Source organism: Rhagoletis zephyria, unplaced genomic scaffold, assembly GCF_001687245.7.
Source record: "Rhagoletis zephyria isolate East Lansing unplaced genomic scaffold, Rhagoletis_zephyria_1.1 Rzeph_scaffold_00009, whole genome shotgun sequence".
Lineage (NCBI taxonomy): Eukaryota > Metazoa > Arthropoda > Insecta > Diptera > Tephritidae > Rhagoletis > Rhagoletis zephyria.
In genome coordinates, this window is record NW_016157093.1 from 680,559 (window position 1) to 707,276 (window position 26,718).

Below are 26,718 nucleotides of genomic sequence, written 5' to 3' on the forward strand. Positions count from 1 at the left end.
ATAATTTAAGGATAACAATTAAGCAGTCGCAATCAAAAATTACCCAGCTCTGCTCTATACTTATAAAGTTTGAAATTTTGGCTTATGTGAGTTTGGCCGAAGCACGGACCATATTAAAAAAAAAATAAAAATTTAACTTGAAAAACATTTGCAAATATTTAACAAAAATCAAAAAACACTTAACTATAATTTCATGGAGACTGCTTAAAATTTTCTGAGGTAAAGTAAAACTACATTTATGACATTAAATATGTATTTTATTAATTGCATACGTATACACACACAACTTGCGTAGAACCCTCCTCATTCAACAGGGTTCAAGATTTTGCCTAGGTATATAATGTCACCGGAATTAGCTTCTTCAATGTAAACTACAAATGGTCGATCCACGTGAAATTTTTCAAATTTAGCTCGTCTTGCCTTCGAGTTTATCGTCGTTCTACCACTTCCATCAAAATTTATGGTAGTTATTTGGAATATATTTACATCAGTAGGTAATATACCAAAAGCGCGCTCTAAATCGCGCAGTTTAAACTCATACTGGATCGATCGGTTTTGAATATGATTTCTAAGATCCGTCTCGAAGTGACATTTGAATTTAGGTAGCAATACATTAACCCGCGCCTCTTCCATCATCCACTGCACACGTTTAAGCTGCTCATATCCGAGATTATTGAGCAACTCGTTAACTCCTTGCTTGGTGTGTGGTAACAGCATATACATGGATATGTTATTGCTATAAGGTAGCCGTAGTACTTTGGCATCCAAGACTTGCGAATCATGGTAGTCGAAGTAATCTGTAGTTTCAACTGATGGTACTTTTATTGTATTATTTGGTGTAACATAAAATGCATCATTCACACTATATTTGAAATTCACTTGTAAAGTCTCGTTAAAATGGATTATATTTAAAATTAATACACGCAATTTGCTTATTTCATCCGGCATTGATTCAAAAAGTTTAGGAAAGCTATTATTCGTACTTCGGGAGCCCCAGTCATTTATCGCTTTAAGTACCTCATTTTTATCATTTAAACCAACTTCGTGGATTTTGGCATTATAAAAAAGCTCAAAATGTTGTGGCCTTTTCAGCGTACTTTTGAATTTAGTGAAAATTAAACCTTGTCCTGGCATTCCCTTACCGTCCGCAAAACGTAAATCTATTGGTGAGGGAATGTCAAGAAGTGTTTTTATAATTTTTGGCGAGACAACAATGTTACGAGTCGCATTTTGTAATATATTCGTAGTGTCCAACATATGCCATGAAACAAGGTTAGCTGGCAGGTCATCCGCTAATATGCAAACCAATCCAGTAAAAAGCGAAACATAAAAAATCGCTACCACAGCGTTGGATTTATATGGAAATGTATATCGTTTAGATTGCATGTTTCATGTGAAAATGCTTATTTATGTGTAACTAAGTTTTTATACATATATTGATTTAATCACTTGTCGATGCTACTCGTCAATTGTATACATATTTATTTCGTTTCGCTTCACTAGAAAAGTAACCGCTACAACTGACCGCTCTCTACGAAATGAATTTGAAATAAACAATTTATGTATACCAAACTATGAAAGATATGGTCGATTTTTCTTCGCTGATTTTAATCTATTAATGCGCCAGAGCTTTTGCATAGCTCGCTTGCCGTAATCAGAAAGTACATTTTTTTAGGCCTCTTTGTACACTCTGTAACCATGATGTTTTCACTTACATACTTTGATCTTACCTTTTGAATTCAGTACTCCGACTGTCGCAGCCGCAGTGGTTAGATTGCATACTACACCTCGGCAGGCTCGATGCCTGGTTGGAACATTCTGATATAGAAATGGCCTCATTATGCGCATATCGTTCGATTGTTGAAAGAACTGGGGCGTATTCTGGTTTTCGTACAAATCGAAAATTTGAAATTTTTGTATAGAAAATCGGGCGTATTCTTGTTTTCGTACGAATCGAAAATCATGAAACTTTCCTATCATTTTCTATACAAAAATTTCAAATTTTCGATTCGTACGAAATCCAGAATTTTGCCTCAATGATAGAAAAGTTTCATGATTTTCGATTCGTACGAAAACAAGAATACTCCCCAATAATTCGAAAATTTTATGTGTTTGAGTAAAGTAAGGTTTAGGCCCTTTTTTATGGTCTTTGAAAAATTCAGAACGATATCAGTGCTGAATATTAAAAACGTAAATTGTCTTCCTTGCAACTTTAGTAATTTTCACCCAAATTTCAAACTTTTTAATCAGAATCTTTTGAAAATTTTCGCATGCAGTTTTGTAGCCCATTTAATTCTAGTGCAATGTAGTACAAGTTTCCAGCTGCTAAAAATCCCGTTGATTTTTGGCATTTTCTCTTTGCTGGCAGTATCTTCCATAAGTACATATCGCATACCTAGATCTTAAGTGAGCTAACTCAAAATTCATAGAGGGAAATTTAAATGCTTGTGGATCGTACATATTCAATGCAATTAATACAAAAACAGGTATAACCATGATAAAAACATTACAAGGCAAAATCATTGAGAGGCAGTCTGACGTTTGCCAGCAATAGAATTTTAAAATTCGAACTCAAGCTCAAAATGTATTCAACACCTTGCTCAAGCTCACACACACATTCTCCTTTTTAATCTCAAAAAAGAACAATTGTGAACAATTTCATTTTTTTTATTTTCAATTTTATTTGATTTTAAAATGTTTGCAAACGTCAGAAAAAAATCATGGCCGTCGAAGTGATAGAATGATTTTACCTTCTAATGTTTTTATCATGGGTATAACAGTAGTTTTTTAATAATAATAATAGTAGATTGGCGCTTACACATATCTTAGTGCTCGATTGAGTTTCTCCGATTTGTGGCGTGCATGGCGGAATTATACCAGGTGAAGTAATTAGAGCGAGATGAAAGATTTAGACACTGCCTTATTTGAAAAATTGCCTTGAAAATTTGACTATAAGGCAGCCGAATTTAAGAAAATAAAGCGAGAAAGTTGTGTTATTACTTCACCTGTTTATTGCGCCATGGTGACGTGAGCCTTGATGTTGTCACACAAAGGGGAGGGACCTACAGTTTTCCCGACTCCAAACGGCAATTGTATTTTTTTGAGAAGCTGTTTTTCATGGCAGAAATACACAGAGGTTTGCCATTGCCTGCCGAGGGGCGACCGGTGTTAAGAAACCCATTTTTTCTATATTTTTTGCGATGTTGCTTTGACCAGGGATTGAACCCAGGCCCTGCGGAGTGTAAGCACCACAGCGTCCGCCAGTAGTTTTTAGTTAATGTAAATTCTCATGAAGAAAAAAATATTTCCATTAATTGGATGTAGATGTTATGAATTGAGCTGTGCAAAAAAATGGCCCAGTTTTTATTTTTTTTTGAGTTGATCGCACTTTAGATCTAGGTGTGCGATTTGTTCGAATTTTTTTATATGCAAGAAAAAGCAAAAACCGTCAACGAAAAAAATCATCAAAAATGAACGGGATATTTTTAGTAACTACTAAATACTACTATGTGTACTAAAATTTAATGTGCTACAAAAATGCATACTTAGTTTTTTCCCAAAGATTCTGAATAAAAAGTTGGAAATTTTGGTGAAAGAGTGCAGAATTTTTATATGTTTTGTTTTGAATTTGGATTTATGTGTTTTTTGTTAGATAGTGGGCCAGGATTTTATAAAAAAATGTTAATCATTAAATAAACAAAAGAAAAATTAAAAAAAAATCGTGTTGTATTGGGGTGCCTAATACTTTTGGCCAAGGCTGTATATGTATGTATCTATTCTTTTCAAACCGAACTAAAAACTGTACAGCTTTTTTCTCTTGCATTAATGATTTTTTAAGTTATGACATTCTTCCAACCAGCGAGCGATATGTAAATGTAAATACTAAATATAGTTCCGGTAGCATTTACATATTTGTGAAGTGCAATTAAATTAGCATAAGACCGAATAGGCCCTTTTCCCTTTAAGACAACATTTCATTTGGTTCCCAAACAATATTTTAACATTTAACTAGCCAAAGGTGTAATTCAAGATGTCCCATTAAATAGAAGCTTAATACATATATATAAAAATTTTCAAGGGAAACGGATTATTTTTTAATTCAATGTCAAATCTTCTAAATCCACTTAAGCTACTTTAATTGAACGGTACATATATATACAGGAAGCTCAGTTCTCAATCTGCCCACAAAATTGAAGTATTCAATCACGTAACACGATATGTATTTGGTTTGGCTAAATTTGATCACATTTCTAGTTGGAGATCACGTCTATTGGGTTGTGAGATATCTGAGTACTTGAAAGCAAGGAATTGTATTTTTCTTTTCCGTTTAATGTCGGATAAGCTACCTAGCAATCTGTATAATAAGCTAACCTTTCCAAAATCTGCCCATATAAGCGACTTAATTGTACCTAGCTTTAATTATCTTAACTCTGCAAGACTATTTTTTGCCACCTGCTACTCGCTTCAGCTTAAACAAGGGCAACTTTAGGAATGTGTTGTTTTCGTACTTTCGTCAATGAGTTTTTGTACTCTGAGTTTCGCTGTCTGCTAGGTTTATCATATGTGATGTATTTATCTACACATGTTTACGTTTGTGTCGTTGTGTTTTTACTTAAGTAATAATGTTAGTTTTTAGGCTTTCTGCTCATTGGTCGTCCAATCATAGTTGAGTCATAGTTATCGTCATGAAGCAACGATTACATGACGATTACACTTCTGCACACTTGGTCGTGATATTTCAATTCATTTGGCGTCTAAAAATTCACTTGGAGCAGGTATTTTCTGTTTTTTTTGGTTGATATTTTCGCGAAATATTTACAAAAACCTGCAATTTTTTAAATATAGACTGTGCTGCAACATTTCTAGACGTAATTTTCCAGTAATATCTCTTCTTTTCTTTTCCTGGAATGTGTTTTGTGTATGCACACAGAGACTTAATACAATTTCGTCATATTTTATAGTTAAAACGCTCATATTAATTAAATTTTAATGCAATTATCCACTTTTTAATAATTTCCACAGATTTTATGCAAAAAAATACTAATTTTTATACAATTTTAATGCAAATATTAACTTTTTCACTAATTTTTCCCCATAAAATGTAAACAAACAATGCGTGCACAACGATTAGCAAACGACAGTGCCGTACTTATCCGTTTCTGCATCTTCTACGATTTGCTGATAACTAGCCGATAACGACAAGTGTGCAGATCTCCTTTGAAATGCATGTGCTCGGCTCAATATTTCAGGGCGAGACGATAACGCAACTATGATTGGACGACAAGTGTGCAGATAGCCTTAGTCTTAGAACTAGTTGCGTTTTTATTTTTCTTTTTCTTTTATTTTTTTATATTATTATTTTTTTTACTTATTGTTTTCCTTTTGTTGCTTTATGTTTGTGCTTTATAATTACTGTTGTACTATAAAAGAGCTTTAAGATCTTATGAAATGAAATACTTTTTACAAAAAACTCAAGAACAATATACAACTGTAGCAGCATATCAATTAAATATGTTCACTTAATATGGCAACACCAACAACTAAAAACAGCTGTTTTCGCGTGCAAAATAAGGGTGGGTAACTCAGCAAATTTATAGGAGTTGACTCAATGACTCCAACTCACTTTAAGGAGTCAGCTCATTCAACTAACCCATTTGACTCTGTATGTTACACTCATTCGTATCGTAGACTCGTTTTGAGGCATAAATGCGGTATAGCGGCCGTTGAGATAAAATAAAACTTTAAAGTGGGCGTGGTTAGCTCCTTTCTACTGATTTGAAAGGTGTACATTTTTTTTTGTGAGCAAATTAATAGGGGCGTCGATAGGGGGAGGGTACCGGTGGAATTTTCTATATTTTCAAAAGCTTATATTTCGAAAACTATTGTACCGAATTTCAAAATGTGAATATGGTTGGAAAGGCAATTGATTTGGTATGCACATCTTTATATATCTTAGATACATACATATTTCGAGATAAACTAAATAAAACGAAATTATAAGAATTTTTGAGATTTGAAATAACACCCGCAATACAAAATACATGTGGTTTTTGTTGTTGTGTTCTTGCCACCACCTTGTATAAATTCGCCTCGTGCAAAAACAAAATGCAAGACTTTGCCATGCTAAACACTGTGGCGAAGTGAGATAGTTATATGGACAAATATGAGCCACTATGATTCAATTGAATCATGTGAGCCCTAGGGCACCAACTGAGTAACTGAGTTACATTTTTTTTTTGGACAGGGAGTCTGAGTCATGATAAAAACATAGCAAAGTAGAACCGTTCTCTCAATAAAAAATCATAAAAAGTGAAAATAAAAAATTGAAATTGTTCGAAATTGTTGTTGCTTGAGATTGAAAATGAAAATGTGTGTGTGAGTTTGTGAGTAAATTTAAAAATTAAATTGTTTGGAAACGTCAAGAATTTTAAAAGTGACTCAGCGGTTCTACCTTACTATATTTTTATCATGGTCTGAGTTACCGATTCACTTATGGGAATCAACTCAATAACTCAACTCTGAGTTGAGTTACCCACCTCTAGTGCAAAATAACCTCGAATCATGTGGGAGTTCGTCATACATACATATGAGTGTATTTGCTATGTGAATAAAGTGATTACTTAACAATTAATTGCCAATAATACAATAGTAATATATACATAAAAGCATCCTTAAAAATACCTGAGGTACGAATTAATGCAATGCGTATACGTCGCCCGCGCGGTATCACTGTGCAACAATTAATGATAGTAACTGCAGTTGGTTTCCTTGGTGGTGTTTACATTTGGAAGCCGCTTATACTCAAATACCGAGCAGAAAGTGAGGATCCGACAGGGGAGAGTGTAAAGGAATCGGCATCGACAGTTTCTTCTAGTGTACTGCCTACAAAAACTTCTACGGAAACCGTTAAATAGAAAACCAAACTGAAGTAAGCCGCGTTTTCAGTCTGTAATGAATGTTTACAAAATCATGCAAGAAACAATATTTTTAATTATGGCAAATAAAGCGATTAGAAAGTCGCTCGTTCCCACGACATCCAGTCTACGTCACCGGACCGACCCAGATTTATATCTGGCCAAAGATTGTCACTCCAGCATCACTCTCCAAAAACTCGTGCGGAGAATTTTTATGCTATTACAATAACATAGAAAGTTGCTTGAATATTTATCTTAGTACTTTAGGTACTATTGTAGTGAGAAGTGATCAAATGGGGTACTCCTTATGAATTTGTACAACGATTTTGGGTTGCTGTGCCCAAACGCGTGAATCGAATCAAAAAACTTTTACACACACTTGTAGACAACAGTTCACGCTTTATTACAAAAAATATGGTATTTGCTGCAAATTTTTGTTATAAATTTGTATATACATTTTTATATACAAGATATATTTATAAAACACCCAGTAACCAAAATAGACATCACTGGGGCGGCAGCCCCAGGTTTACAACACAGAAAGGGAATTCTAGTTACCTCATCCTTTCCCAAGGTTACATCACTGGCGCGGTAGCCCCAGTTATGTCACACAGAAAGGAGAATTCTACGTAGTTAGGGTTATAATCCCTAAGCGCGGCCGAAACCCGCCTACGCAGAAATGTGTTCTCTGCAAAATGTGTTCCACTCCCCTTCGGACGCAAGTTTAACTTTGTTTTTTTCCTTGCAAAAAATCTAAAATTCCCCTATTTTCAAACAGCTCCCAAGGGGTCTGAAGGGATGGGGAGGGGGGTGAGGGGTGACTTTTCATAGAGCGGTGTTCATCCTCCTTCGTTTAGGGGGGGTTTGGGGAGCCACGTCTCCTCCCCCTCCGCCCCCACCACTAAATCGTTTTACAAATAGCTAAAGATTTCCCATCGAATGCATGTTCTGCTAAAAGCCGGACCGAAAATAACATTTGTTGCCTTAATTTTCAACCACTGCGTTTATAGCACTACATGGCGTACATATGGCAATACAATTTATTTCGAAAAGGCTGGGAAATAGAGAAATTTCAGAAAGCAGTTGCTTGAGCAGTCACACCTTGCATATAATGCGTTCCAGATGCTTCACGATTTGCAGGTTTTTGCAGGAAGTCGTTCCAGGTGACCACCTCCCATAAGGTTTATTATTGGGGAAAACAGCTGTTCCTGCAAATCGTGAATTTCGTGAATATCGTGAAGCATCTGGAACGCAACTAAAGTGTTTTTCGTAACAGACACGGCAACACTCGATTAGTTTGATTGCACTTGCAGCAGAAATCGAAATTGCTGGTGCAGCACGAGCAAGATGAAATATATTTTTGAAATCGGTTTTCGCTCTTCAATTACAGTCACATTTTGCAACTTTTATTTCTGAAACTGATTTCCGAAATGTGCCAGAAAATTTCTCATTCTCAATTTGACAGCGAATTGCGTGGACAAGTTGGAAATATTGCGACGTCTGACACGCTCTTTAAGTATGCAGAAACTACTGCTACCTCTTCAAGGCCCTACACACGCATTGATTAATCGGCCAGCCAGTTGATCAACCTATTAACGAAATTTTAGATTTCGTCAGTAAAAAATTTTGGGTTGACTTTCCAAAACGGAACCCATCGAGATTTCAGCGAAAGTATATCGAATTTTGTCATGAAACTTGGTCAGGATGTTATAAACCATATCATTTTGGTTTTCGCCTGCTGGGCTTTTTATTATAAAATCGATACTTCGATAAATCATGAAAATTCAATTAAAAATTTTCCCCTGCGGCGCATTTTATTTTAAAATCTATACTTCGATAAATAATGAAAATTTTTAATAAAAAATCGCGCAATTTTTTATTAACGATTTTCGCCCACGGCGCTTTTTATCATAAAATCGATACTTCAATAATGAAAATTTTTAATTAAAATTCGAGTGATTTTTTATTACAAATTTTCGCCCGCGTCCCTTTTTTATTATAAAATCGATACTTCAATAAATAATATTTTGAATTTTTCGATAAATGAAAAGTTTTATTTAAAAATCGCGCGATTTTTTATTAAAAATTTTCCCCTATGGCGCTTTTTATTATAACATCGATACTTCGATAAATCGAGCTATAAATAGTTACAATTTTTAATAAAATATCGCGCAACATTATGTGCATATTTTCATTGTTTCCGTTTTGTTTTTTTTTTGCATCTTTTGGTATGTATGGTAGCACCGACATTTCAGTTCAGTTGGTATACAAGGGAAAAAGGGAGGTTGAATTCGGTATTTTTAGCAACTTTAAATGCGAATTACTTAAAAACTATAAGCCTCCGGAGGGTGGGGTCTTCAGATTTAGAATCTGAAAATGCTCCTCTATACTCCCTAATATTTTTTTTTTCCAAAGCCTGGATCCGTTTTGGAAAATTTTCCCACAATTTTTGTCACCGATACAGATTTGGGCTATTGAGCTATGCTGGGAATGCTTCTCATTTTTATGTATTTGTCATCGCTACCGCCCCCGTTTTCATAAAACAACCCCATAGCTCCCAGAAATTTGAAGAGGTCTTCAGGGGTCAGAGATTATTTGATTTCAACACTATTCGTCTTTTTGACACCGTCGTTTAAATTTGTTTGCAAAAATTTTACAAGATATTTATAACGTCTATACAGTGGTGGAAGAAATAAGAGAACTTTTTTAGCCGACTTCCAAACAAGGAGGAGGTTATCAGTTCGTCGGAATATTTTTTTTATTTATTTTTTTTATATAGCATTTTCAGTTTAAATGAAACCATTTTCAAATTAAGCGAAACCTTTTTCAAATTAAATGAAACCTTTTTCATGTTAAGCGAAACCTTTTTCAAATTAAATGAAACCTTTTTCAGATTCAATGAAACTTTATTCAAATTAAATGAAACTTTTTTCAAATTAAATGAAACTTTATTCAAATGAAATGAAACTTATTTTTTGGATTACTTTGAATTAGCTGTTACGTGTTGCTCTCCCTTACGGTCAAGGCATGTTAAATACAGTGTTGCCGTTTCGGTCCAATTGGACCAAAATTGGTGGTTTCATTTCTTAAAATAAAGCTCTGGTAGGTTGGTTGGTTTGCTGTGATTTTCGAGTGGTTTTGGTAACTAGGCAAATCATATAATTTATTCATTTTATAAAACTTCAAATATCTCTGTTTTCGGGAGTACATGTAAAGGATGATGTGAAAAGGAAAAGAGAAATGGGACATGTCAAAATTATTCTTGAACCGAAGTTGAATGTTGCCGTGATTAGACTGTGCTCTAATCCATAGGGTTTGTTTAAGTTAAAAGAAAATAATTAGACAATTGTTATGCAAATGCCAAAGTTTACATTTCGCTTAAGCGAGTGAGTGAGAAGGGAGAGTATTTGTGTGTGTTTTTACGTAGAAATCAAAAACCAACAGACTTCTACGTATGTAATGCTGTGCGTTGGGTAACAGCTTACACGCGAAGCTCATTTAACAGATTCCTTATGTGACAACTCTCAAGCAATGCCAAATATGCCTTTAGTGTTAGCCAGACATGGCGCAAACGGCTATTAATAGGTTAAGTTGATTTCCTGTTCCTTAATTTAAAAATATTTAATACTTAATTTGAATAAAGTTTCATTTAATTTGAAAAAAGTTTTATTTGGTTTGAATAAAGTTTCATTGAATCTGAAAAAAGTTTCATTTAATTTGAATAAAGTTTCACTGAATCTGAAAAAGGTTTCATTTAATTTGAAAAAGGTTTCGCTTAACATGAAAAAGGTTTCATTTAATTTGAAAAAGGTTTCGCTTAACCTGAAAAAGGTTTCATTTAATTTGAAAAAAGTTTCATTTAAACTGAAAATGCTATATATATTTTTTTTATGTATGTTACCGCATAACTTTGGACCACGTCAACCGATTTCGATAATTCCCATACTAATTTGGTTTAGATCCGATTATTGAATCATGAAATATATAGATATATATATATTTTTTTAGTCATTTTTTTTTTGCTAAAAATTACTTGTTTTGGCTATATTGCTTTTGTTTATTCCATATTTCATATTTTTTTATGAAAGTCTAGCGCATTACACTGTGGAACACAAAGAAAAACTTAAGAGTGCTCATATATAAGGTTTGATAGCTGTTGGCCATACGAACAATACCTCGTACTCAGATTAACTAGATCTATTCGACTTCTCGAGAAAACAGTTTTCAGGATCCATAAAACTCACTATAGCGGTCAAAAATGTTTATCCAAATTTTGAAAATTATCGTGTTTTTGCCTATATTTGTTGAAAGTAAACATAGACCAAAATACGAAGAATTTTCAAAATTTGGAGAAAAAAATTTGGCCGCTACACAGTGGGAGAAATCACAAAAAGCTGGCCATATACAGTAAAAATTAACCCAGACGCTTCAAATTTAGAACACAAGCTTCTTTAGTGAATATTTGTATAAGTTGTTAATATAAAGCAAATCCGCCTACAAATGCGCCAATTTCCATATAACGGTATTTTTTTAAAAACTCAAGTGTTTTATTTGGGAAGCTGTAGATGAGAAAAACCAGGCCAAAGTGTAAAAATATTTGCAATATTTGAGAAGCTCTAAAACAAAACATGATAGAACCTTGCACACTTAGGCTTAAATTAAAGCTAGAAAGCTCGACTACTGTTCCTGAAAACGCCATCCCTCCATCTTAACAACATTTTTTTAAATTTTTTTTTACGTAACCATTAGGTTTAGGTGCAAGGGGTATCTTAAGGGACAGTAGTCGAGAGTTGTAGCTTTGATTAATGCCTAAGCGGAAGGTTCCTTCACATTTTCTTTCTTTGCTACAGCTTCTCAAATATTGAAAAAAACGTGATTTTTTTGTGGCGTTTTCGTTTCTACAAAAAATGTTATCATTACCCGGTTCTTAGTGTTTGTGCTTAGAGGACAATGAGAAGGTAACCTTTTTTGGTAGAAACGAAAACGCCATTACACTTTGATCTCGTTTTTCTCCAAATCTAGACCGGATGGAAAGTCTATCAAAAGCAGCTTTAACATTTGCCGCAGCAAAAGCAGTGTTGCCTTGTGTAAGCATTCCACACAAAACAATGAGCACTCACTATTTTATCGCGCTATTCAATCGTGAATTACAACAAAATTTGGACGAATGTGGTTATTTTCTTTTTGAATTCTCGAAGTACGTTACTTTTGCTATTATCTTCAAAGTGCAGAATAGCCCCATCTCCCGCGATCACAACTTTTTCAACAATCAAATAAACAAATATCCTGATTCTTTTTTTTTTTTTTTGAGACAGCTTTTACAAAAAATAATTAGTGCTTTAACCACTATTTGAAAATCAAATTTCCGAAGCACAATTTTAGAGCCAATGAGAAAAGCAGCACGAACTTTAGTGAGAAAAGCAAGTTGAAACTGCTCTACTGAAGAAGATACAAAAAAGCGTGCCTTATACTTTTCATCCACTATGCAATGGACATATTGACAAATTTCGAATATTGGTCAGCTTTTTCGTCATTTCTCCCACTGTGCGCTTTGCGCAGATATTGGGATCATGCAATTTTTTTTCTGAGAACACGAATTGATATAGTAAAACTGAGTATGAGGCATTGTCCGTATGGCCAATAGCTATCAAACCTGATATATGCGCACTCTAGGTTTTTTTTTTGTGTTCCGCAGTGTTATATAACAAGCACCATATAAATCCACATCTCAAGCTTTGTATAAAAATTATGAAAATTCAACAAATTTTACCAAAATCCACCAAAAATTTCAAATTTAAAGAGCAAATTTTTTTGGCTTTTGGTGTTGTGCATTTTCTTCCATATAACGTATGCTCGACAATGCTCAAAATTTCTTTTTATATGGAAGAAAATGCCTAGCAGCGCACAGTGTATTATTTCCATATTCTAGAAAATATTAATTAAATTTCAAAACAACGTCAAAAATGTTTTTAGAAATGCCTGATAAAGACGAAAGAATAACAACTAAAAAATTTAAATCAAAGTTCAGGGTGGGACGGGGTTTTTATTTGGAAAATTACCAAGCGCAATAATATTTAAATTTGTATATTCGAAACTAAATCTCAAAGTTTGATTTGTCGGTGTTATGTGATTTATGCAACAATTGCTAAAATACCATTTTGGTCTTTTTTTGTTATGTTCTTTTTAAGGAATATACATTTTTGGGATTTAAGTAAATTAGGACTGAGTATTTCATGTTAAAGTAAAACGATGTTACCTTAACTTTAATTTTAGCAATTTATTAATTTCATTACACCCGCAAACTCGTTATCCGCGATTATTCGATAAAGTTTGTATCTCAGTTTATTTCCCACTCCTCTTAGACTTCAAACAACACAAGTTTAGCTGCTGGAAAGTGCTGGTTTTGATGAAAATATCTTTTTTCAGGCCTACTAGGAATTTTATTTTCTTCGAGTAATTCATTTGCATTTTATCTCGACCGAGACGAATTTTTGATTTTGATTCATTACCTTTCGAATGATACCCCATTTTTTTAAATAGGGCAATAAATATTGAACTTATAACGGAATTTTGTTGACCCGACTTTACTTTTTTATATTTGCCACGCCCTGGATTAAAAAATAAAATTATTTTTAAGTCCACTTTGGTCAGTTTATAATTCCTTGTTATAAGAAAATTCTAAATATCCACTTTGGGCATTTTAGATTTTGTAGTTAGTTAAATATTTCAGCTTTTGCCTTTTTAAAAATTGCAGTTATATAATAGGGCGGCGTGACAGTAACTCTAAATGACCAATTTTTTTTTAAAAGCTTTGCCTATCTTATAACATATCTTGTGCAAAATTTCATTAATACATTTTCAAAATAGTTTTCGAAATTAACGCGACTTTCTAGCGTCTGCAAACTTGCACTTTAATTTACACAAAATTAATTAAAAAAAAAATCGGAATGAAAACTTTGAAATTTTTGAGGGATTTTGGTAAACTTTGTTGAATTTTTAAAGTTTTTATAAGAAAATATTAAACATCGAATAAACAAAAGTAATATAGCTAAACTGGTCAAAACAAAGAGTTTCTATTACTTCATCTTTCACTGTATATCAAATTAAAGAAGTTTATATTTACTATTGAATGACATCAACTCTGTACATAAGCTGTCGAGATATTTGGATTTCAAGAAATGCTTAACTTGACCTTATGTACGTACGTACATATTTCGAGCTGGAGAATCAAAAGTTTTTATTTATACACATACATAGTTTGGGAAAGTCGTCTTTACTTTTGCAATCCCTTCGTTCGCAAAACAAATTGAAATTTTGCATAGTCTAAAAAAGTTTGATTTGCTTGACCCATTACTATTTCAATGCTCGCAGCTGTTCATTACACACACGCATAATGTTAAATTGAAAATATAAAAATATATTCATATGCATATCTATATTTTTTTTTAGATGAGCTCCACTAATCTCGTTGGATATATAAAAAATTCGCCAATTGCTGTTATGGCAGCTGGTATATTCTCGACGTTGGCCATAGTTGGCACTTATCGTTTCGCTATCAGGCCGAGACTGGAACGCAGACGTCGTGAAGAGGCCGAATCATACGCTGAATATATATTTCAACAAGAACAATCACACAAAGCAGATTTAAAATAAAATATACCTATACATTTATCCATAATCCGCATTAGATCTATCCACACACACATACAGTTTTAGTATATAATGTTAATAATTGTAAGTGAAGCACATACTTTAATCATATTCCCCATTGCATGCAAATGCAGATTTAATTACAAAAGGCAAACATATGCATTACTACACACGCAGGTTAACAGCGTTCTAAATTTATATGCATTTGCTGCAGTTGGGAATGAACGTTGAAACACTTTTGGCTATGTTTAATTAAAACCTTTATGTATAGAGGTTATTGTAATTTATTATCGAGAATTTGAAAAGGCAAGAAAATTAAAACGATGAAAGTTCAAAAACAACTCTGTATCAGTGATAGGAAATGATTTTGATTTTGTTCTTTTTATTGTTAAAAAATTTTAGTTTCTTTCATTTAATGAATTTTTTGAAAAACAATATGAATTCAGCAAAACAATTTTATATTTTTTACTTATTGAAATGAAATTAAAAATGAATGAAACTAAGAAAAATGGAAATAATGTATCATTGAATTATTTGATTAAATAAAAATTGCAAAAATGTGTAACAAAGTTATTGCTTGAAAAAATATGTAGTTTTTTTTATTGTTTTGAACTGAATAATGCGATACTAATGAAATGACACTAGGAACCCCAGGAAAAAAGTTAAAATTAAAGGAACATACATACATACATACATACATACTTAATTCACAAAGACCCTAACCAACAAATTTATTCTATACTATAATCTGTGGATGCCTGCGGGACAATTTCTTTCATAATTGATCCTAAATGAGGGACCAAAACGATTCATGGTACCGTACAGTGGCGGTTACTCAAATAAATTTGCAGCACTCTAAGGCAGCTACTTCTCTTATAAGTAGAGGGCTAACTCTGATGCAGACAAAACTGCACTGAGTGGGTTACGTGGTGCTAACATCCTATACGACGAAAACTGGGTCAGACCGAGATCATGTATTATAGTGTCTAGACAGTTTCAAATCGCCCGGTCCGGATGCCATCCTACCTATTGTACTTAAAGAAGGTGCCTATGCGGACGATGTGGCCTTGTCTAGTCACGGGCCCATCTCTGCTGGCTGTTTGCAGGAAAGCGCAGACAATACTGAATATGATTGACACTTGGTGTAATGGAAATGGACGCACCGCTAACTCAACCAAAACTAGTGTTGTTCTCTTCACTAGAAGGTGAAGGTTGGATGGTCTTATTCCCCTCACATTTAATGGAGTCACAATTCAGGGATCGAATCGTCACATACGATATCGTATTACTGACATACGTGAACGTACTCTTTATCCCTTTAAGCTTCTACGACTGACGTATCACGTAATTTTCTTTCGTATGGTTTTCGATCCGTGAATGGGTGTTACGATTAGGGCCCAGACTTCTGCCAAACCGAAGTATCTAGGAGTAACTTTGGATACAAAACTATCGTGGAAATCTCACGAGGAACACAATACCTCCAAAGTGTGGGCAGCATTTCGGCAATGAAAACAGGTCTTTGGCAAAACGTGAGGCCTGTCAACAAATGGATTCCTCTGGATTTATACCTCTATGATCAGGCCCATAATCAGTTATGCGTCAGTGGTATAGTGGAGCAGACTCTCAATCAATAGCTTGGGAGATCTGTTTGCTAAACTACAAAGAACCTTTGTCGTGTGCTGTACGGAAGTTTTCTGCTCTTGATGTACACTTGCACTTAAAGCCACTTTGCGTCTGCATACTTGGGGAGGCCTCAAAGGCCACCTGCAGACTAAAAAGAAGCGGATGTTTGTATAACCTGCGTGGGGTGAGACGGAAATTGCTGGCGGCAGAGATCTGAGCACTTGAGTCTTTTCAATGTCATAGGATAGTACGCCAGTCCCTGAGGCTGAATGTTGGTTTGATACCAGCACTTAGCTCGGACTCACACATTGTGAAATCTTCACTGATGGCTCCAAATCTGACCCTGGGTCAGGCTCTGGGTTCTTCACGGAATTTAATGGGGATTAGCTTCATTTTTCTCTTGGGGAGTATGCTTCGGTCTTCCAGCCTGAGGTATTTGCAATCCTTAAGGCCATGAACTACGCGGTGCAAAATAGGTGGAGGGGAAGCAGTTAAGGCCTTGACTAGCATTGCACGGACTTTACCACTTTATTAGCAGATCTACCAACTTTTTATATTTTTTTTACCAACAAAGGCAAAAAATCGACCAATATTTTGCTGAAAGAAAGCAAAGAGATTTAAATGAACATATGGGCGAATCCAGCGAATAGTCATTCACGTAAAAAAGAAATTAAAAGTCCTATACATATCTAACTTATTTTTTTTACCGATATGGCTGCTTTTTATAATATAAGCTGGTTATGTAAGCAAACATGTTTTTGCCAAAAATGGTCTCTTTAGGTGGCGCCAGGGTCGAGATATTTTGAAAACCCGTATTTATGCTCTGATTTATTTCACATTTGGCATGTTTAGTTGAAACGTAGTAGACATATGTAGATTTGCAAAAAATTAAACCGCTGGTGGTGCTGATGTCAAAATAAAAAGTACGTTCGACATAAAATGAATGTTTTCTTCCCGTTTAAAATCCTTTCAAGAACAATATTAACAAAACATTTTCAATGGAAAATGTAGGTGTTCTGACATGCATGTCCAATTAAACATGATACAAAGGCTGAATTTCTTTATTCATTCTGAACGTTTGGAATAAACTTTTTTGTTTACTTATTCTTTAGAACGTTCCTGATGATATGTTAACGTATATTTCAAACGCATTCNTTTTAAAATTCTTGACGTTTCCAAACAATTTAATTTTTAAATTTACTCACAAACTCACACACACATTTTCATTTTCAATCTCAAGCAACAACAATTTCGAACAATTTCAATTTTTTATTTTCACTTTTATATGATTTTAAAATGTTGGCAAACTTCAAAAAAAAATCATGGCCGACAAATTGAGAGAACGGTTATACCTTGCTATGTTTTTATCATGCAATTAAAGACATAGAAAAAATATATCTTCTTATTTGGCACTACAACCGTTTGTCAGTTTGGGCCGAGACCAAAAAGCTTTTCCAATTGCCTCTCTCCTGTGGGAATTTGCGCCAGTTGGTTATCCCGAGCGCAGACACCTCCTTCTTCACTTGGTTCTTCCATTCCATCTTCTCCGATACCCGTCATCCACGAAAACGGCCGTAGATCTTGCGCAGAATAGTTCTCTCGAAAGCTCCCAAAGCCTTTTCATCTTTGTTCGACATCGTCCAAGTTTCTGCGCCATACAAAAGGACGGGCATGATGAGAGATTGCAGAGCGTGATTTTCGTTCGTCGAGAAGGGACTCTGCTTTTCAATTGCCTACCGAGCCCAAAGTAGCATCTGCTGGCAAGAGTTATTCTTCGCTTGATCTCCAGGCTGACGTTGTTGGTGGTGTTATGCGGGATCCTAGGTAGACAGAGTCCTTCACTACTTCAAAGTCATATCTGCCAACAGTGGCATGTGTCCCGAAACGCGTGGACTCTTTATATGTTGCCAGGAGGTCCGTTGTCTTGCCCTAGTTCACCGCTAGACCAACCTCTTTAGCTTCTTTTTCTAAACTGGAAAATGCTGCGGTTACGTCCCTTTATTTCAGATCTACGATATCGATATCATCTGCATATGCCAGAAGCATCGTTATTTTGCCGTATATGGTGCCGCTGCAATTCAGACTGGCAGCTTGGCAGCCAAACATACGGTGGTAAAAAAATTGAAGCCGAAACACTTTTTGCCAAGTCCTAACGTATTATTTTTGTTGTTATTGAACGTTTGTTACTTGTTTTATAAAAATATAGTTCTTTCTTTAACAAAACCCATGTAAATCTAAGTTTCCAAATTTGTGCCATATTAAAAAAAAATTCAACAAACTTTCGTACAAATTTCGAACTTTTTAAAAATTCTTGAAAATCAATCGAAATATTTAACCACTTGAAACTTGTTCTTTATTCTACCAGAATTCAATGGGATACAAAACTGCATACTCAGAAATTAATTAGGAACATCGAAATTTTAACGAAAATTTGTTGATATTTTTTTTTAATTGCATAAATTTTTAAGGCAGTGTCATTCGATTAGTACCTTTTTACAGATTTTTACATTTTTATATTGCTCAATTGGTAAAAAAAGGGAAATTTTTTTTTTGTAGTCAAATATTGGTTCTATTCAAAAATTTCAACAAATGAATTTTCGTGATTGGGATAAAGAAAAATACTTTGGGTGTTCACACAATTAGGATACGATTTGCACCAAATTTTGGCAAATACCCAATCGTGTGACACTGCCTTTAAACTTGTACTTATACGGATTGTTTTAAAGAATGATATATAAAAAAAACTAACCAAAATTAAATAACAGCAAAATAATATTTTAAAACTTGTGAAAATTTGGTGCGGCTATAATTTGTTCGACTAATAAACTAAAAAAAATTACTTTACATAAGCTTACTATGATTACTCGGCCGTGCTAGTATAGTAGCACAATGCCACTAAGCGCATTTTAAAATTTTCAGGCAATAGCCTCATGCGATTATCGATTATATTTTTTGTTGTTTGTGTGAAATACGTATTTTATTTTTATTAGTATTTTTCTTTTAATCAAAATATGTTGAAATAAAAGTGAAACTAAAAAAAAAATGCCAGAACCCCCCTCCCCCTCCGAAAAAAATCCTGGCTACGGGCCTGATCGCTACTATTAACAGTTGTAATTTTTTCCTGAATAAGGGGCTATTTAGTTGCTATGCAAATCTTGAAAAACCTTTTTAAGATTTTGAGTTGTTCAATTATTATTATTTTTTTAACATTTTGTCATATAAGCGTCACGTAACGTCAGTTTGGGAATACCCATATGTAGATATTTGTCATCGAAAGCGTCTCAAATTAAAAAGTTACCTTTGACGGAGAACAATTGTTTTAAGCTGAAATTAGTCGAGAACGCAGAACGTATACTTAAACGCAGTCTGTATACGCAGAATTTTGTCGATTACTGGAGCCCTCAGTGTTGCTTACTACACTGTTGCCACTCATCAATGCCTTTTCATAAACTTACCCTTTCAACTACAATTTTTCGTGCTATAATAGATTTTAGCTAAATATAAACTACTTAGTTTTCAACAAAAACCTTATTCAATAGTAAATTTCAAATATTTTAAACATATTTTGAGTAGGAACTTATATCTTTTTTACCATCTGTAAAACTGACGAAGTGGCAACCATCTAAAGAAGGAGAAATCAGCTGACACGGAAAAATCTAAATTCCGCAGATTTCTGCGCTACGGGCTACAACTACAGAAAAATTCTGCGGTGCTGAGTTTTCATTTACATGGCGCTTTGGTAGGACAGATCGTGTCAGCTGACTCGGGTTTACGTACCGGTAGGTTTACGTTCTTGACTAATTTCAGCTTAAGTCTTCCTCTTATTAAATCAATACAGGGCTCCAATTACGGCATCCGTGATCGAAACAAATTTTATACGAAATTTCTTATTAAGTATGCGGGGTGAATTCGTTTTTTTCATTTGAAAATGAATAGGAGAAAAAACAGTTTTAATTTTATTTCAGTCGATTCGAATCGAGCTTCATTCGATAACGGATGTCGTGCTTCCGGGCCCAGTTTTATGTATAGGTTTTTTGTTTAATATTTTATTCACTTGAAATACATTTTATGTTGTTTTATATAAAAAATACAATTTATCCCAAGGCGAATTCATATTATGTGATAGGAGGAGTACAAAAAAAAAATTACACTAAAAAATTTTAAGCACAATGCCATTAAGAACCACCGAGGCGAAAATCCAGCTGCTCTGGTCACACCATATTATGAATTCTCAATGTTGAGTAAAAACTATCTGATTTAATTTCTTTTAGAATTTTGTATGTAAAATCTACCAATATTAGTTTTTTCGTAGTCCGTGCACTGGGCAGAGACATTTGGTCGCAATGTGTTGAGAGACGAACACCTGCGATCTTTGACACCGACCATTCTGCTTAGGTTTATTTGTAATTTGTGCAGATTTAAAACAGGCTAAAAGATCCATGAAAACAGTACAGCATGTAGTCTGAGTGTTGCTTTCTTCACGCATTGTTTTTGTGCCTGGTACCGACAAAAAACAAAAAAAAAAACGTACATGCATATGTATGCCCTTGAACCAAACTCACTTTTTTTATTAAAAATTGCAATATCAGTTTTCATTTTATTTTTCACATTCTCTAATTTTTATTGTATAGCTGTATTAATTTGTACAAAATTTGTAATTATTATTTTTAATATTTGCTTGTTTACATATAATCGCATTTGCAGCTTATAGCAATTCCAATCCTTTTCGGGTGTTTTATCATATTTTTAAGAATAAAAATCTTTGTCTTATATAACTTTTACTTTCTTTTCATTTATTTATTAATTTATATTTGAATTTATTTTTTTGTTTATTTATTTTAATAAGCTATAAATACATATGTATGTATAATCAAACGATTTGGAAAAGCTTCACTGTCATACAATGGTTTTTCTCTTATCCTATAAATTTTTACCGTAAAACCCTAATAGCCTAATACGGGTCGAAACGGGACTTTGCACATGCTCCATTATTTCCATCTGCATTTTGTTCGTTTGTGTTTTTTTGTCAGTTTTACGTTGTATGTGAATATGTAATACATTTATTTAATACATTGGACAATCAACAATTAAATTTGCACCGCATATTTAGAAATAAAAAAAGAAAAAAACAACAATGTTATGATTAATTGACGAGTAAAATAGGTTGCATACATTTTATTTTTAATCATCTATTAATTTTTGGATACATTTTTCTTAGTACTTGTACTTTTTGTCTTGGGGTCTTTTGTTACATATTTTCGGTTTGCTGGATGTACTGATGTGCATGTATGTTTGGTTTTAGGAAGTAAACATAGAAATTATACATATGTATGAAATCAATTTTAAAATTTTGCAAAACGAAATAAAATTAAAAATAATATGAAATTAATTTTTAAATCTTTACAAGACAAGATAGGGTAAAAAGAAATGATAGGGATATGTGAATTGATAAGACTTTCTACTTCGGTCTAAAGTCCTCATACACATACATATGTATGTACCTATGTATGTATATTCTGTTGAATAATTTTCTATTTATAGAAGCAGACTGATAAAAAAAAAACTAAATTCGCTAACATAGACTGATCAAAAAGCAATACAAAATTAAATAAGCCATGCGTAAAATAAATAAAATTACATATATTTAAACCCTCTGAGTTAGGTTACAGACAGATTAGAAGTGAAGCAGAAGATGAAGGTGAAAAACAGCGCAGTGGTAAACAAATGCATTTGTACGAAGGTTATCATAATGCGATCGAAGATGAGGTTTTTGTGTACATTGCCAATTGAAAGTAATTCATCTTCATATCCGTCCTCAGCTTTGCTACCATTTTACAACCTTAGACTAGAAAAAAACATATTGGAGCGGGGAGCAAAGAGCGACGAGCCAAGCGTCCATTACAAAAGTGTCTATTTTTCGATCGGAGCGGACATGGTGAAGAACAAAGCGTAAATACATATACATGTATATGCATTTTAATGGTAATACATATGTATATATGTACCTTTATAGTGATGCACAGAACCGAGGAACCGGAAACGGAGAACCGGGTACTTTAGAGAACCGACCGGTCCGGTTCTAACGGAACCGAAACTCGATTTCAAAACAACTGAAAAATGGTTGAGGAAGAACCGAAACTCGATTCCAAAAAACCCGAAAAACGGTTACGGAAGAACCGAAAAATGGTCTCAGTTTAACCACAAACATAAGTAAAAAGAACTGAAAAACCATTCCAAAAGAACCGAAAACGGATCCAATGGGTAAAAAATTGAGAATATAGAGTTCTGAGTTGATCTACCAAATTTTGTTCGGTTCGAGGCACTGTATAGCAGTAGCTATCGTTGTTTTTGCTGCTATCAACGTGAAATTCGGTTTATTTACATAATAAACCAGTTGACCTACAATTTTTTTCTTTGAATTTAATGCTATGCTAGCTTTCTTCCTCAAATTTGACGCCTTAAAATCGCAGTAAGCTGCGTAAAAATATCGAAAAATTCATGTTTTTAAATTAAAATAGTACTTTGTTTTAAATGAAATACTTACTTGCGTAGAAAAATCGTATTTAAATTTAATTTCATGTATTTAATTTTTCTAAAATGAATGAATGAACGTATTATATTTATTTAGATAATTTTTTAACTTTAATTTATAACAAAATATAAAAAGAAATTGATTTTTAATTGAGCTTTGTACCACGATTGTTTATTACGAAAAATTGATAAAGCAACAAAGTCTTAGCGGTAGAAGTTATAGCAGCTATTTCGGAGATCACCACATCTCCTCATCGGACTTCTTTTTCAGGGTTCGATCCCTGCTGAAGTCTAGAAAAAAAGAAGTCTGAGGAGATGTGGTGATCTCCGAAATTGCTGCTATAACTTCTACTGCTTAGACGACTAAATATGTTGCTTTTTCAATTTTTCCTAATAAACAATCGTGGTACAAAGCTCAATATATTAAAAATAAAATGTTAATAAGCCATAATAACATTGGCAAAAAAAATTGAATTTTTGTAAAAATTTGTTTAAATCTTTTGTTAAGCTATTTCGATACGGCCCATTTCCGTTACCACTTTTTTGAGAACCGGAACTCCCGGTTCAAACCCGACTCGACAGAACCGGTTCTTTAAATGCTCGAAACCGCACATCACTATACCTTCGCTTGCTCGCCGCTCCACTATGTGCCTACCGTTACAGTTACCTTGTTTATACCGATACATAAAGCGCTTTGATCCAGTTCGCTGGGATTCAAAACGGATGCATAAACCAAATTTCAATGCGCTCTGAATTTCAAAAGTGTACTGACTCGAATTTGACTTCAAATCGGTTTTTTATTTCTCACATCGGTTAGAAAACAGGTATAAACACATCACTCATTTGACGCGAAGTGAAAATAGGCTGGCTTTCTTTATACAGCCCTTTTTGAATTTGAATTATTATTTAAATAAATTTGACTTATTGTTCGCTTCCATTTCGGTCAATCACGCAAATCAATTATTAAAGAAATATCGAAGTAAAACAACACATTTTGTATAATTTTGAATACGGTTTCAGCGAGTGCGCTATAAACGCTTAAAAGAAATATGTGTTGAGTCAAATTGGTTTTTTGTTAATGCGGTTCTTGCGTAGGTATAAACAAGGTAAGTGAAACAGAACTTTATACTATGTGTACACCAGGCGCGGACACGATCTATCTTATGGGATCCGCGTGTTAACAAAAACTCACCACCGCATGACCGTGACGTAGACGTTGCTTCTCTCTCTTTCTATCAACAGCACACTTGATATCTTTCTACGTCCTTCTACGCCGTAGCGTAGCGTTCGTGGGTAACCGCGCTCTTAAGAGCTGACACGTTCTCCGTTTTTACGTCCGTGGGTAACTGCGCTTTAATCTTACTTCAGTTTTGACATGGGAAATGTATTAAATTCTGTTATTTCAAAAATGAGTACCAAGCAAAAAGCTCTTTAAAATGCTTACGTTGGACTAGAGCTGGGATACTATCGATAATAATATAGATCGTATCGATAGTTGAAAACTATCGCCACTATCGATAGTTTTTGAAAGCTATCGATGTCGGTTTTAGCGCAACTTCCCTCTTTACATCTCTTAACATTACGTTAATTTTCTTATCCAAGAAAATCACAATACAGTCGGCGAAAAAAACTTTTAGTTATTGGAATTTTTAGCAACTATAAGCCTGCACTGAGTTATAGTAAAATTTAATAAGCTATAAAACCGCTTACACAAAATTTTTATAGAAATTCGAATTAATAAGCTTGAAATTTTAATGATTTTGTAGTTTTTTATGTTTTGTACACCTTTTATAAAAAATTAGTAGAGACTAAACAAACAAAAAATAGCCAAGACTGCTAAAATATTATGGTGCTATTAATTTGACCAGTACTTTATTCGTTTTCTTATAATATGGTAAAATGTTAATAATTTCCTTTGTCCGGATTTTGATATGCGCCTCCGCATTTGATCTCAGTTGAACTTTTATAAGTATGCGCTGTCAATTTAAGGGAATGTCTTTTGTTTTGTTTGTTTTGTAGAATTAGAAATGTATTATTATAGCCAATTTCACTTCTTTGCACTTCAAAAGGGACAAACATATGTATATATAATGCAGACGCATAAATTAATAAGTTTTTTTTATTATTATTATAAGGAGTTATTTTTGATGAACTCAAATTAATTTACAAATTTTATAAATTTATTATTTATTAAATTTTCAAGCAATTTAGCATTTTAATTCAATACCTCTCAGGACGATAGTACTATCGATACTATCGATGTTTTCAACTATCGTTTCGAAAACTATCGAGTGACGGTACTATCGATAGTATCCCAGCTCGTTGGACCACTTTAAGCTTGAGAATGTACCGATTTCGACAACTTATAGAACTCTCAAAACCTGCAGCTTTTAGAGAAACTAACTTTTTTATATTTATTTTATGAAAAAACGCAGAATTCATTCAAGAAACTCAGTAATGCAAATTCAAGACAAAGGTAAGTGATCCTATTTAGAACAATAATTATTAATATTTATTAGAAGTTGTATTACATATGTATTTCGGTTCTAAGCCAAGTCTATTTTGCCTTAATTAATTTTTTTTAATATTTTTTTTTTACATAAACTTTTAAAACCCCTGCCACTCAGCGCCTTATTTTATTTAAGATTTTTTTATAGATTTAGATTAAAATAATATATCTTTTAGCTGCACATTTTTGCACGGTTATTTGATATACGCCTGCTACTAGCCGAACCTTTAACTAAATATATTTTTTTTACAAGCTTTTATTTCCTTTCACCTGTGTAATCAAATCATGAAATACATTTTAACCAACTTCCCGATGAGGTATAGACTTGAAACTACAAACTTCGCTCAGAACCCGATGACAATGCAATATGAAAGATGAATCCGCCAGGTGGCGCGGGTGTCGAGATATTTGAAAACCCGTATTTATGGTCCGAGTTGGTTTATATTGATAACGTGTATTACTTAGATGAAAAGAAAAAACTACACAAGAAATTTTGCAGTATATTTAACTATTTATTTTTTTTAACAAATAATAAAAGTGATTAATTTTGGAACGAATTTCCGTCATCCCTTGTCAAGTTTGGTTTGCAGACAAACTTTCCGTTCTCCGAGAACGAAAAATGACACTGAAGATGGCACAATGCCGATACCGGTTTGTCTGCAAACCAAACTTGACAAGGGATGACGGAAATTCGTTCCAAAATAAATCATCTTACCACCCTGTCGGAAAAATCAACCAACACCAACACACAAATAATAAAAGCTTGTTAAAAAAAATTAATTAGTTTTTTTATTAGCAAACAGGTAATTCATACATCTGTTCCTTTTCAAGGAATGAAGTGTTTGAGTTGTGATACCTCCTGATTGAGACAGAAGTGGAAAAAATTAGAAAGTTTTGGGACATCTATTAGAGGCATTGCCAGATTTAGAAAATGTGAAAACTCGTGATATTGATTTGCGCTTCAAAAATATATGTAAAAGGCTTCGACGGTTTTGGAAAGAGGCTCATGGGATAAAAGAAACGTGAAAAGCAAGCATTCGAACTGGTTGGATGTGACAGAAGTTGTATTGTTACCAAAACATGCTACCAAATTACAGTCTGCATCACTAAAGCCATATAAATTAAAGTTTCAAACTTTGTACAAAATTTAGGAAAATTCAACAAATTTTCATCAAAATTTCTAACTTCTTAATCTGATAGAATAGAATATTGGCAGTTTTATATGAATATGATATGAAATTTTAGTATGATAAAGGGCAAGCTTCAAGATGTTGAAAATTCGCGTTGATTTTTTTTATTTTATATCTGAACGATCTTTCGCATTTTCTTCCATAAGGACATGAATTTATTAAAAAGTAAGAAATTTTGTTAAGTCTTTCTACATTTTTTATAAAGTTTGACATTTTAATTTGTGTGGTTTTAGTGATAGCATGAACAATACTTTTATGGAAAATTAGCATAAAGATTTTAACTTCAAAAACATTTTGAATA

At 33.6% G+C, this 26,718-nt stretch overlaps 3 protein-coding genes across 8 annotated transcripts in view; 1 reads left to right on the forward strand and 2 right to left on the reverse strand.

Moving 5' to 3' along the window:
- Positions 1–235: 235 nt before the first annotated feature.
- Positions 236–1,651, reverse strand: Spn27A (Serpin 27A). The gene has a single exon (XM_017609768.1). The coding sequence runs from the start codon at positions 1,384–1,386 to the stop codon at positions 304–306; it is 1,083 nt and encodes a 360-aa protein (XP_017465257.1). The 5' UTR covers positions 1,387–1,651; the 3' UTR covers positions 236–303.
- Positions 1,652–6,530: 4,879 nt separating this feature from the next.
- On the forward strand, positions 6,531–14,874 carry LOC108358080 (uncharacterized). The gene is made up of 2 exons (XM_017609223.1): positions 6,531–6,905; positions 14,364–14,874. The coding sequence occupies exons 1-2, from the start codon at positions 6,702–6,704 to the stop codon at positions 14,565–14,567; spliced, it is 408 nt and encodes a 135-aa protein (XP_017464712.1). The 5' UTR covers positions 6,531–6,701; the 3' UTR covers positions 14,568–14,874.
- Positions 14,875–20,796: 5,922 nt separating this feature from the next.
- Nhe3 (Na[+]/H[+] hydrogen exchanger 3) overlaps positions 20,797–26,718 on the reverse strand; it is a 43,119-nt gene continuing 37,197 nt past the window's right edge. For 3 of the 6 annotated variants that reach the window (XM_017609637.1, XM_017609633.1, XM_017609626.1), the window contains one exon: positions 20,798–21,185. In XM_017609637.1, the coding sequence (XP_017465126.1) occupies positions 21,108–21,185 (78 nt within the window). In that variant the 3' untranslated portion in view covers positions 20,798–21,107. Of the gene's footprint in view, positions 21,186–26,718 lie in introns of all 6 variants that reach the window. The other 3 variants (XM_017609610.1, XM_017609605.1, XM_017609588.1) reach the window with 2 other exon arrangements.